This window comes from Anabrus simplex, chromosome 6 (genome assembly GCF_040414725.1).
Source record: "Anabrus simplex isolate iqAnaSimp1 chromosome 6, ASM4041472v1, whole genome shotgun sequence".
Lineage (NCBI taxonomy): Eukaryota > Metazoa > Arthropoda > Insecta > Orthoptera > Tettigoniidae > Anabrus > Anabrus simplex.
In genome coordinates this window covers 38,408,565-38,422,729 of record NC_090270.1, presented here as the reverse complement: position 1 = coordinate 38,422,729, position 14,165 = coordinate 38,408,565, and the positions used below count along the sequence as shown (strand labels likewise).

The 14,165-nt window shown below is 38.1% G+C and overlaps 1 protein-coding gene across 1 annotated transcript in view; it reads left to right on the top strand.

Annotated features, from left to right (window-relative positions):
* LOC136875848 (abnormal spindle-like microcephaly-associated protein homolog) overlaps positions 1-14,165 on the top strand; it is a 277,845-nt gene that overhangs the window by 188,293 nt on the left and 75,387 nt on the right. Inside the window, exon 11 of the mRNA XM_068228216.1 lies at positions 2,039-2,078. Coding sequence (XP_068084317.1) covers positions 2,039-2,078 — 40 coding nt within the window. The remainder of the gene's footprint in view (positions 1-2,038; positions 2,079-14,165) is intronic.

Below are 14,165 nucleotides of genomic sequence, written 5' to 3'. Positions count from 1 at the left end.
GAGCTGGACTGATGGATGCGATTATAAGGTTAAGGGTCGAGGCGGAAGGGTGGAGAGGGGAGGGGTAGAGGCAGAGCAACTGTCACGGAGCTAAGGTGGAGCGGAAGGATGTTGTAGTGGGGGTAAATGATGTGGATATGTACTGCGTATGGTTTGAAAGATCCAATTGATTTTCAATTATTCAATTTTAACGTTAATATTTCTTAGCCATTTAATTAAGAGATCATAAAGAATATTAGTTTTCTTGGAAATTTCATTTAAATTATAGTTAGGGTTGAAATATTGATTGCAATGAATGAAACAATTGTCGACAATGTTCATAATTGGCCCTTTGTTTGCTGTTTGAAGTATTTCAAAATCGTGTTCTATATCAGAAAACTTATGATTAGAGTCGTGAATGTGTTGGCCTATAGCAGAAAACTTGTTATATCTTACTGCGTTGACGTGCTCTGAATATCTGGTTGTGAAGTTGCGTCCTGTTTGTCCCACGTAGGAGGTGCTGCAGTCGATACACTTGAATCTATAGATTCCGATTTAGAAAATCTGTTAGAGGTGTTGACTGATGTTGAATTATGTATAATTTCTGAGGTCCTATTATTAGTTCTGAAGAAGATTTCTACGTTATATTTTCGAAAAACATTGGTGATTTGATGGATACCGTCGTTGAATGTAAAAGTAGATGAAACGTTGGTTATAGGTTTTTCTTTTGTGAGAGTAGTCTTGGGCCAGTGTCTAAATTTATTGATTATCTGTTCTATAAATGATCTGCTGTAACCGTTGAATTTGGCGATTGATCTTAGTGTTGAGTTCGCTATTGTCTTTTTTAGACATAGGTATTGTGAATGCACGATGAACGATGCTATTATTAGCTGCACGTTTGTGTGTTTGAGGGTGTATGGAATCTTGACAAATAGTATTGGCAGTTTGTGTGTTTTCTGAAGATTATATGAAAGAGCAGATGGATTTCTGAGAATAGTTAAATCCAGAAAATTAATTACTTTATTATTTTTGGACTCAAGCGTGAATTTGATGTGGGGGTCAATGTTGTTTCGTTCTTGCAGGGTAGAGGTCGCATTCTTGATTTCTTCATCTATTATAACAAATGTGTTGTCAACATATCTGGCCCACATGAGGATGTTTGGAAAAGTATTGCTATTTATTTTTGTATATTCCAGAAACTTAATCGAGAATTTCCATCCTCCTGTAGTCAATCATTCAAACGTAACTTTAACCACGGAAGAAACTGCCATTTTAGCAAAGGGTCCGAAGCATAATTGGCCCAATATGAACAAAATAAACGCAGTCACTAACTTAATTATTGAGTCAGAAGCTACAATCAATAAAATGCCGCTAGAAGATCAAGACGAAATTAGATTTGAAGTAAAAAGAAAATTAGATAAGATGTTCAGTTCTAATAACGTAAATAAAAGAAATCCCGTATCAATTCTAATGCCAACAATTTTACTTTCGAACATAAATCGCAGAACTCGAAAAGAAAATTAAAAATAACTATCTAATTGTCACAAAAGCGGATAAAGGGAATACTACAGTTATCATGGACAAAACTAATTACATATCTAAAACTAAAGAATTTTTTAATAACAGCACGTTTACAATAATCAATAAAGATCCTACACAGAAAATACAGCGACAATTAAAACAAACATTAAAGAATATATCTTTTCTTTTTACAGATCAAGAAAAATCAAAACTATTAAATATGAATCCAGGTCTACCACAGTTAAAGCCCTCCCTAAAATACCTAAAATTGACGTCCCTATCCATCCTATTATTAACTATAAACCCAGCCCCCTATATAAAATTGCGCAATTTGTTCAACGATTTTTAATTAAGAACTATCAATTTCTCTCTAAAAAATCCATCAGGAACACTACTGAACTAATTGCAAAAATGAAGTCATTTAATATACAACCCAACCATACCCTTCATTCTTTCGACATAGTAAATATGTATCCAAGCATACCCACAACCAAACTTTTCTCCGTTATTGAAGATAACTTAAACAGAGCTCTCTCAGCAAATTAGAAATACAACATTTTATTTCTCTTCTGAAACTGGTCATCAACAATAATTTCTTTACATTTGTTGAAACCCTCTATCAACAAAATGGACTGGCCATGGGATCACCCGCATTGGGAATTCTAGCGGACATTTATTTAGATTTTCTGGAATATACAAAAATAAATTGCAATACTTTTCCAAACATCCTCATGTGGGCCAGATATGTTGACGACACATTCGTTATAATGGATGAAGAAATCAAGAATGCGACCTCTACCCTGCAAGAACTAAACAACATTGACCCCCACATCAAATTCACACTCGAGTCCGAAAATAATAAAGTAATTAATTTTCTGGATTTAACTATTCTCAAAAATCCATCTGCTCTTTCATATAATCTTCAGAAAACAAACTGCTAATACTATTTGTCAAGATTCCATACACCCTCAAACACACAAATGTGCAGCGTGCATTCACGATACCTATGTCTAAAGACCTCAATAGCGAACTCAACATAAGATCAATCGCCAAATTCAACGGTTACAGCAGATCATTTATAGAACAGATAATCGTTAATTTAGACACCGGCCCAAGACTACTCTCACAAAAGAAAAACCTATGACTAACGTTTCATCTACTTTTACATTCAACGACGGTATCCATCGAATCACCAATGTTTTTCGAAAACATAATGTAGAAATCTTCTTCAGAACTAATAATAGGACCTCAGAAATTATACATAATTCATAGAGTTCGTGGTTTATAGCATTTAAAAATCAGTGATTTAGCGTTTTGATTTTCAAATTTAGCGTTTTGTAGCATCTAAACTTCTCAAATTTAGCATTTTGTAGCAAATTGGTTAAAAAGAGGCATAATTTGCTAAACTGCACACACAACAGTTGGGAGTAAAATCATACTGTTTAATCACACATTGCTAGTCATGCAGTTTTGAATTCACTATGGAAAATAAGACAAACATCAACATAAGACTGCAAGAAGTATTAACGAACACACAGGAATATGCTTATTTTCAAATTTACAAACACAATTTCAAAGTGAAAAATACTATTCTGAACGTATTTATTTATCACAGTACAACACACCTACAAGGAAGAGGAATTTCAATGATGATTTAAGTACAACATGCCAATTATTTAAAAGGTGTCCTTCATTTGAGACCGCTTATCAGTTACAATTATGTTGTACTTGCTAAAAAAAACTCTACATCGACACTGTTCGTAGAGGCCTAAATGCACAGAAGTGCTGCCAAGGCAAAGGAAAGCCTGCAAAACGTTTTTTTCTTCAAGTTTTTGATTCAGTCGGCACATCAATATAGGCCATCTGTATCCTTACATTTGTGACTTTCGGCATGCTGTTTGATCGTCACTTCGCTTCTACCCATGGCTAACAGACAATAAAATAAATCGCTACCGTACTTTTAAACAGAACTACTACTCATCACCAATGTCAAGAATAACCGACTAAGATCAAGGGTCAGCACACAAAAAGAATGAACGTGGTGCTTGAAAGTGTATTTCCTGTTTGATTGACTGGTCTTTACAGTGCTCTTTAGCCAGTGAAAGAAATTCCACACATTGAATGATTTAACCCTTTGGCCTGCCATTACTTGTGAAAGGAAATATTCCCTTACATACTATTTATTTTTTCGTCACTTTAACATAAATTTGATTAATCACATAGGCTACATAAGCAAAGCAAAGTGAGCTTTTAGCTTGTCTATAGTAACAGGAAACCAATGATTTTGTTCGTAAGTATTACTGGTTTCAAGGGAAGCAGATAAATTAGCAAGAAATGCAGAGGCATAGGTATTGGTTTCCTTAGTAACGTGATCCCAGAATTGCGGGGTTAGAAATTCATTCCCTAAGTCCATTTCTTTCGGATTATTACCCAACCCCCTCCTCACTATAGAGTGAATTTCAAAAACTGGTTTACATGTTACAGAAAGAGGCTTATTGTCAACAAGATCATAATTCCAAGTATCATTTTACTAGACTTCTCAACGGGCGAGTTGGCCATGCAGTTAGGAGCGCGCAGCTGTGAGCTCGCATCCAGGAGATAGTGGCTTCGAACCTCACTGTCGGCAGCCTTGAAGATGATTTTCCGTGGTTTCCCATTTTCACACCAGGCAAGTGCTGGGACTGTACCGTAATTAAGGCCACGGCCGCTTCCTTCCCATTCCTAGGCCTTTCCTGTGTCCCATCGTCGCCGTAAGACCTATCTGTAATAATAATAATAAAAAAAAAAAGAAAAAAAAAAAAAGAAAACTAGACTTCTCACTCGCTCTTGTTGCATTCTGGTTTTGTCACGTAGTTTCAGTTGGCACTATCATCTCGGAACTGAAATCGGAATCACTTTCATCACTGTCATTTGAAGAAGTATTTTCACTCTCCAGAGAATCTTTTCCTCTTTCAACACTATTTTCAAGCCAGTTATGAATAAACTCATCCATGCCGCCATGATTGTTTACAACGAGCGGCAAAATGAGGTGCTTTTTATTTTCCGTATTTCAGCTCAGAGTTACTATTTACACAGAGAAAATAGCTTCAGGTATCATCTGACATCAATCGGTTAGGCTGCAAAACAAAGAGAATAAATCTCTCCGACCAGCTAACTGCGATAATGAACTTATAGATGTTCCGTGCACCAAGACGGAAGTGTCCGTCAAAACATGTTACCGCTTTACGATCGCAATGGGCGCCGTAATAATTATTTCTCCTGAAATAAATAACATTTATCTCTTATTTTTAAGAAAAATGCATAGTTTTAAAAAATATATGTTTATTTCGTATAAAACTGAGACTTTCGCATCTATTTCGCAAAAATTGTATAATTTTGCTTTTTGAACCAATTTCGCATTTTATCGCGAATTCAAAATCGGTAAAAACCACCCGTATGGGCCATATAAGATGAAGGCACATACACTGACAAAGTTTCGGCATATTTCGCATTTATCGCAAATGCTAAAAATCACAAACTCTACTAATTCAACATCAGTCAACACCACTAACATATTTTCCAAATTTGGAATCTATAGATTCAGCGCCTTCTACGTGGGGCAAACAGGACGCAACTTCACAACCAGATATTCAGAGCACGTCAACGCAGTAAGATATAACAAATTTTCTGCTATAGGCCAACACATTCACGACTCTAATCATAAGTTTTCTGATATAGAACACGATTTTGAAATACTTCAAATAGCAAACAAAGGGCCAATTATGAACATTGTCGACAATTGTTTCATTCATTGCAATCAATATTTCAACCCTAACTATAATTTAAATGAAATTTCCAAGAAAACTAATATTCTTTATGATCTCTTAATTAAATGGCTAAGAAATATTAACGTTAAAATTGAATAATTGAAAATCAATTGGATCTTTCAAACCATACGCAGTACATATCCACATCATTTACCCCCACTACAACATCCTTCCGCTCCACCTTAGCTCCGTGACAGTTGCTCTGCCTCTACCCCTCCCCTCTCCTCCCTTCTGCCTCGCCCCTTAACCTTATAATCGCATCCATCAGTCCAGCTCCGTCCGCCGATCACTCAGGCTGCTCAAGGTGAGTTCGTTTCTAGTATTCTCTCGGTTTTTCTAGACTTTCTTTTTGATCTTTCCTTCCGATCTTTTGCCTAATTCAACTTTTATTTTTCTTCCCCAGGTTCCATAACCCATATTGAAGTGGGAATTAATTCTTTGGATCTAACCAAGTTTATGTTTAAGTTTATTTATTTTTCGGAACCAAACTACAGAACACACATAGTGTCAACTTCATATGACATTAAACCCCATAACAGAATATAACAGTTTTAGAAAACTAAAGATATATACAAGCCGGACAAACCGCCATGGGTATACAACAACGGAGTCATCATTTTAACGGATTTTAAAATGGAATGCAACTTCATCATGTACTATATTTTATTTTATATTCATCTGTGCAAGTGTCATAGTGTGTTTTTAAAGGTGTTCTAATGTCATATTTCATATTCATCCATGCAGGTGTTATAGTGTGTTTAAAGTTGTTTTAAGGTTTCATTGTGTTTACCTGATTTGACTTCGTGGCTGATGATGGCACATATTTGGTGCCGAAACTAGTGCCTCGTGAACGATATGTGATTCTTTCACGTTAATAAACATCTTTGTATTGAATAGGAGGAACCCTCTTAATTTCAAATATTGTAATCCAATTTCAAAACGGATCATGAAATTTCTAAATATTAGTGCGGGACCCACAATAAAATGCGAAAACACCGTAAAAACGAAGGATCGTTTCAGTATTAAGCCAGCTGTGCTCCGCACCAGAATCCAGAAGTGAGCCCCACAACAATCAGGAAGCACCAGCAATGGTGTGCAGATTTTACAATAAAAGGTAAGTGACCCAGAATTAATACATGCAGCAGCACTAGCAATGAAAAAAAACAGGAAGAATGAAAAATACATTCAAGCACAAGTCTAAAACAGACATCAACCAGAACAAGATCACATTACATGCATGACCCTGTTACCCATCATAAGTAACAGAAAATAAAATTCCAAAGAAGAAATTCAGTACACAAGAGTATATTGTAGGGGGAAGAAGCGTACTACTGATGACTGCAATTAATAATCCGCAGAAACTATAGGTGCTGAGAAGAAAAAATTCATCAAGAAATTAAGGCCACAACTTATTATAACTAGACCACATAATGACGGAATATGATGTATTGAATAGGAGGATACTCTCATTTTCGCCTTTGTAAAGTGTAGACCACAAGTGAAACACATGCACAATGCACAAGGGAACCAATGAGGAGAAAGGAAATATACGAAGACACACACAGTTATGACTAACATCCGCAGCAAAAATTAATAATCCCAGAAGGGAACTGACAGCACTACCTGACATGGACACATCAAATTAAAAGAATAATTACGAGGCGTGTTTTTTTTTTTAAAGTAAGGTCCGTTTGAAAATAAGTACACAACGAAAGGTTATTTCAAAAAAGTAAATTTATTTTCAGAAAGTACATACGTCACTATTTTTCGACATAGTTGCCAAGTTTGTTCAAATACTTACATACCTCGTAACCAATTTTAAAATACCCTTTTCATAGAACCTTGCCGCCTGCTCCGATAACGAGTTCACTGCCGTTTTTACGGCGTCGTCATTGTAATGGTTGCCACTGAGGTGATGTTTGAGGTGGAGGAAGAGATGGTAATCGCTCGGTGCAAAATCAGGACTGTAGGGTGGGTGGTCTAAAACTTCCCGCCCAAAACTGTCCGATAAATCGCGGGTCTGACCTACAGTGTGAGGTCTTCCATTGTCATGGAGAAGGACAATTCCTGTTGTCAGCATGCAGTGTCTTTTATTTTGAATCGCTCTGCATAGCTTTCTCAGGGTTTGGCAGTATGCTTCTGCATTGATAGTAGTTTCTTGTTGCACGAAGTCGACTAACAAAACACCATGCCTATCCCAAAACACCAACGCCATGATATTACGCTGGTAATCTTTTTTGGCCTTCACCTTTACAGGCGAGTGTGTGCGTCTCCATTCTATGCTCTGTTGCTTCGATTCGGGCGTGATAATGCGATACCCATGTTTCGTCTCCAGTTACGATCTGACTCAAGAAGCTGTCACCTTCTTCGTCATAACGAGTCAAGAACTTCATCACACACTCAAATCTTTGGTTTTTGTGGTCCTCTGTTAGGATTTTCGGGACCCAACGGGAGCACAGTTTCCTAAACTTAAGGTGTTCAGAAACAATGTTGTAAAGCACTGATCTCGACGTCAGGAAATTCGTTTCAGAGACCTGTTATTTTGAAGCGCCTGTTGTCACGAATCTTCACTTCAACTGAAGCCGCCAAATCGTCTGTAATCAAAGAAGAGCAACCGGAGCGGTCCTCATCATGGACGTTGTCTCGGCCATCTTTCAATTGTCGTACCCACTTACGCACTTTGCTTTCACTCATAACAGTATCACTGTACACTTCGCAAATCTGTCGAATTTCTGCTGCAGATATGTTCCTTGCTGACAAAAACCTTATCGCTGACAGACTCTCACACGCGGCGGGCGATTTGATAGTCTTAAACATTTTGAAAGCACAGAACAGAACCATACAGGTTAGCTACAGAGCTGAAACTGAGCACAGTTGTTCCCGAGGCATGCCAGTACATGACGCACGCGCTTGTTGCGATATGCGCGTGAACTACTAGTGTCTACAACAAAACAGACCTTACTTAGAAAACACTCTTCGTATAACCTCAGATGAGCCATTTAGCCACAGCCTATCACCATTCAGTCAACAGGAAAATCATTCCAGAGCCCATGAAAATATCACTGCCCAAGGTTGCAGTAATACCATCAATACCAACTGATTCATGCGAGATTCACATCATTATATCTCTATTACATTATATATTCATCCAAGAATTCAGTACAAGGCCATAACAACACAACACCAACTGTGGAAACATGACAAGAGCCACATAAGTCGAAATAGTAAGCAACTCCCACTGCACGTCCCAGATAGGTATCAAAATACATGATTTTTCAAGAGAGTTTAATCCTGATGTAAACAAGGTATGTCCACTTCTCAGCCAAAGAAAGAGTTGTGATTTGCTGAGTATGTAATATTGACCTCCGACCCATGAACGTCTTGTGTTCAGACATACAGTGCTGTGCATACAACCTGAAATAGACGAGGAACAGTTTTTGAGCTGTGTGAAACTAAACGGAGGGGTTTGAAGGGAGATCTACTGCTGAAGATTCGGGCCTATGTTAATTTTCTTATTTATTCATTTCTGAATATTAAAGAAAGCTATCGTAGGCTAGAGCACAAAATTACACACGTAGGAAGGTTTATCTTACAACAGCTGTTTGAAATGTCCGCCCGGTAGACTGTAACCCAATAGAATACCAACTTTCAAGTTGAAATGTATATCTCTTATTTTGTAGACTTCCTATCCTGATAGAGCATATAGCATGATTGCACATGTCAGACGGAACTGTTGATAATTCTGTAACAACATCTATCGAAAAGAAACAACTCAAGAAACAGAGGCAGTTGTGTTCTTAACAAAGTAAGTCCATGCATACTGTATATGCTTACCTTTCTTAGTCGTCCTGCAGGGCCTCAATTCCTTCCATATCACACGATGTATTTCCTCCATTCTCATTACTGTCACTGATGAGTCACTGCTACTCTGGCCGCTATAAGTGATGATAAATCTCTCGATAATTTCATTTGTTAGGCCATCTAGCTCCCACATCTGGTCTTCTTTCGTTGAGTTTCTAATGCAGTCCTTCCAGTTATCTGCTGTCACATTTTCAAGGGCTGTGCAAAGTGGAACTTGTACGTCTTGTAGCTTGAAGGTCGTGTTGTTTCTCGCAGCGCAACCCTTTACTTGACTATCTGTTCAATGGGATTCAGAGTGCAATGGTAGGGTGGAAGTTGTAGCATGCAGTGGCCCGCTTTCTGTGCTCTTTCGTTGCAAATACATTTATTACAACATATTAGAATCATTCCGTATTGATGGTTTTCACTTTACAAAGGTGAAAAATGAGAGTATCCTCCTAATTCAATACATTATATATTCTGTCATTAGACGGAGTAAACACCTCGACTCGATCACGTGAATGAGACCGTTACTTTGAGAAGGCCAGGCCATTCGAGAGGACAACCACCTGCTAAACACCATTAGAACTTCATTGACGGTTTCCACTAGATTACTTATAGTTTACTATGCATCTGTCTCCTATATAACACAGCTTCTCAATTTTATATCGCAGCCTTTCCGACCCTTTATAATAAGGCAAGACTCCAGCCAACATTATGAAACAATAATGAAGAAAGGGACCGCTAGATTGAGAATGCTGCTGTTTCTAAAGCTTTAGATTTCATTGGTGTTTTTTCCTTGTCACAGGCTTTTCGCCTGCACGTTATATCAGGATTGGTTTCTCAAAAATGTTTACTCCCGCTCTTTTCGACAGTAATTTCAACCTGTTTTCTTATTGTTACTGAACCAATATTTTGTAAACTATGAGGTCCACAACCTCACCATGTGCTACTATTGTTCATTTCCATCTGCATCATTTGTTTTTTCATTCCTTTTTTTCTTAGGTTAACACAGATTTTAGTTTCAATTATTTTAAATTAACACCTGTTTCACTGAATTTTGTCGCAGTGAGGTTTTTTGCTCCGCATATTGCTGTAAATATTGTATATTTGTGCTAATTTTGTTTCCGTCTAGGCTCTCGTTTGTTTTTTCACTTGCTCCTTCATTATGTTTTTGAGCATTTTTTCAACTTACTGTTACTGCATATCGCATTAACAGTTATATTTGAGTGATTTTATGACTTATTTGTGTAACTTACATTATTGTAGTGTTTTATTTATATTTCTTGAAATTGTGAATAGAGGGCAGCACTTGGCTTCCGGGATTGTTTTCTGGCGCAAGTGACTGGCGAGAGAAAAGGGAGTAGCGCGTCAGACATGCCGCTAGTAACATGTAGAGACAGCAGTCTCACAAAATACTAGCACAACAGTGCTAACCTTTCAGGTGCAGCCAAACCATTGGCACAATAACAATTAGGAACACAAGTGTAAAGAATATTTCGAGTGTTAATTTGTGTCAGTACGTACCGCATGTGTAAATAAAATTTTATTGTATATGTACAAGAAGTACGTTCAGTACTAGTGCCTTTTGTAGTTCACGTACATCTGAATATATGTGACTTGTGTACCTTTTATGTTTTATATACTGTATTGCCTTAATAACATTTAAGTGGTCCTCCGAAAGTGTAATTCATTGTTTTTATGTGTGGTTATCATACGCGACCTCCAGAGGTAAAGTTTTGATTGAAAAATAAACAACATTTTCATCTCGGTCAAACATTTTGGTCCTCCGGGCCGGATACTTCGAGCTTTCATTTTATGTGACAACAAACATAATGCATTTACAGTGACTGGATTATGCCGATAATATATTGTGATGTATCGTGGTGCAATTTATGACGCAATTCGCCACATGGCTGATTTACGCGCGAACTCACGCCGCTAAATCAGAGCTACCAACCGCGCCGGTCAAATCTTCCGCGCTGTGGAATACAACCTGTGGACTGTTGGCAGTAGCAACCCTGAGCCATATCAAGATGGCTCCTTGATGACAACAACTACTTCCCACACCTTACAAGGTCAGATCCAATTCATATCTTTATTCCTATCCTTTCATTATGGCAGAGGAGAGTATTAAAATTCTAATACGCAAACGAGGTGTAATAAAGGGCAGCGTAACACGTATTAAAAACTTCGTAGATGGGTTTAACAGTGAGCAGGGAATTGTGGCTATTATCTCTCGTAGGGAAAGTTTAGAGGAATTGAAACAAAGGTATGAGGACATTCAATCCCAGCTAGAAATCAGTGAGGAGGGAGAAACATACGAAGCAGATAGAGAAATATTTGAAGACACATATCATCAGATAAAGGTCGACATAGACAGAATAATCACCCAGCATGAAATAACAGGTCTTTCCAGACACTCCAGTCAAGGGAATATCTCAGTAAGCAATAATTACAATGGGGCGCACATCAAATTACCTACTATTACACTGAAACCATTTGGAGGCGAGTACGAAGACTGGAGAGGATTTCACGATTCCTTTGTATCTATGATCCATAACAATCAAGATTTGCATGATATACAGAAATTTCACTACCTAATTAGCAGTCTAAGAAACGAACCTCTTTCAATTGCACAAAGTCTCCCTCTATCTGCTGAAAACTACAGCATAGTTTGGCAAAGGTTAATAGACAGGTTTCAAAACAACAAATTAATTTCGTCAATCCACATTAAACGGATATTAGAGCAAGACTCAATCCAGAAAGAGAATGCCAATTCTCTCAGAGAGGCTATAAACACAAGTCAGGCCAATGTAAAAGCATTACAAGCCCTTGACTTAGATGTTTCAATTGAAGATTTATTATTGTCACAATTGTTAATCAACAAACTAGACCCAGCGACTAGGAAGGCATGGGAAATACACACTTCAGGTTCTGAGTTAGAATCTCTGGAGGTGTTGTGGACATTTTTAGAAAAGAGATGTTTAGCACTTGAGGCAATCAAGCCAGGTACTCAAGTTCAACAGATTAAACAGTCGATTAGATCTACACCCAAACATCAAGTAAGCAATGTGCATGCTAGTGTTAATTACCAATGTGTACTCTGCAAGGGCTCACATTACCTATTTAAGTGCGAGTCCTTCAAAAGGCTCAATGTCCATGAGAGACATAATGTTGTGAGAGATTACAAATTATGCTTTAACTGCTTGGGCAGTAATCATAATGTCAATCAGTGCCAATCAGGCTCGTGCAAGATGTGCGGAAAGTATCACAATTCACTATTGCATGATGACACCAGACGTGACCGCAGCAGGCCAATGCTTAGCTCACGGGAAACAGAGAGAGAACACAGCTCACGCCAAGCAGTAGCTAATCACACAACCCGTTCAACAGATGTTACTCACTGCGCTGTCAAGGAATCCGATCTGTCTACAGTCTTGATATCAACAGCAATAGTCAAGGTTAAAGACATTCACGGTAATATGCATGAGGCTAGATGTCTTTTGGATTCAGGTTCTCAGACAAATTTCGTGAGCGAAGAACTAGCTCAATTATTACGTCTAAGAAAACAAAAACATGTTACACCAGTAACTGGAATTAACGGTGCAGGAGTTCAAACCTCACACTGCATTACAGTTCATTTGCAATCTGCGGTCAGCCCTTTCAATGTAGATGCCACATGCTTAGTGCTACCAAAGATTACAAACAATTTGCCAAGTAGAAAAATCGACATTTCAAGATGGAATCTACCCACCAATATAAAATATGCCGACAGAAATTTCCACATTCCAAGCAAGATCGATTTGCTACTCTGTGCAGACATATTCTTTAAGGTTATATTGGAGGGCAAGAAAACTCGTGATGGGTATCCAACATTGCAGAATACGAAACTGGGTTGGGTAGTAGCTGGCCAGGCACCCATACAACACCAAGGGGAACATGCAACATCACTATTCATCCAGGTAGACCAATTAGACACACACCTTAAAAGATTCTGGGAAATAGAAGAACTGAATATGCCACCAATCACTAAAGAAGAAAGAGATTGCGAAGAACACTTCACTAAGAACACAACGCGAGATGCTACAGGAAGGTTCCGAGTTCGACTGCCACTTAAACAGACTTCATCGCAGTTAGGGAATTCATACCCTCAGGCAGTAGTGAGATTCTACAGTATTGAGAAGAAACTTAATCGTGATCCCAAATTAAGAGAAGAATATTCAGCATTCATGAATGAATATCTGAAACTTGGCCACATGAAACCGGTACCCACGTGCACTGAAGATGGAGGATACTTCATGCCACATCATGCCGTATTCAAACCAACAAGTACCAGCACTAAAACTCGTGTTGTCTTTGATGCGTCTGCTAAGACTGACAGTGGCGTATCTTTGAATGACAAGTTACTCGTAGGTCCTACCATACAAGACGACCTGCATTCTATTGTACTACGTTTCAGATCACACAAGATTGCTCTTGTCGCAGATATTACAAAAATGTATCGACAAATACAAGTTGACAACAAGGACATGAAACTACAACGAATACTATGGAGAAACACTAGCACCGAACCTCTCCAGTGTTATGAACTCACGACAGTTACTTACGGTACGGCAAGTGCTCCCTTTCTCGCTGTGAGGTGTTTGAAACAGTTAGCCGATGACGAGTCAAAGGAATTTCCACAAGCAGCAGCTGTCCTTAGAAAGGATTTTTATGTTGATGACCTCCTAACCGGAGCCAGTACTGAATCAGAAGCCATTCGTTTACAGCAAGAATTAGAGACATTACTGTTAAGAGGGAGATTTGAACTTAAGAAATGGTGTTCTAACAGCAGTAAGGTCATGTCAAAAATACCAGAAGAAAATAGAGAAACCAAATCACCACTTCAACTCGACAATGCAGACACAGTAAGAACATTGGGAATGCTCTGGCACCCTTCTACGGACCAGTTTCAATTCGACATAACTGTTAAAAGGGTTTCCCATGCAACCAAGAGAAGTGTACTCTCAACTATTG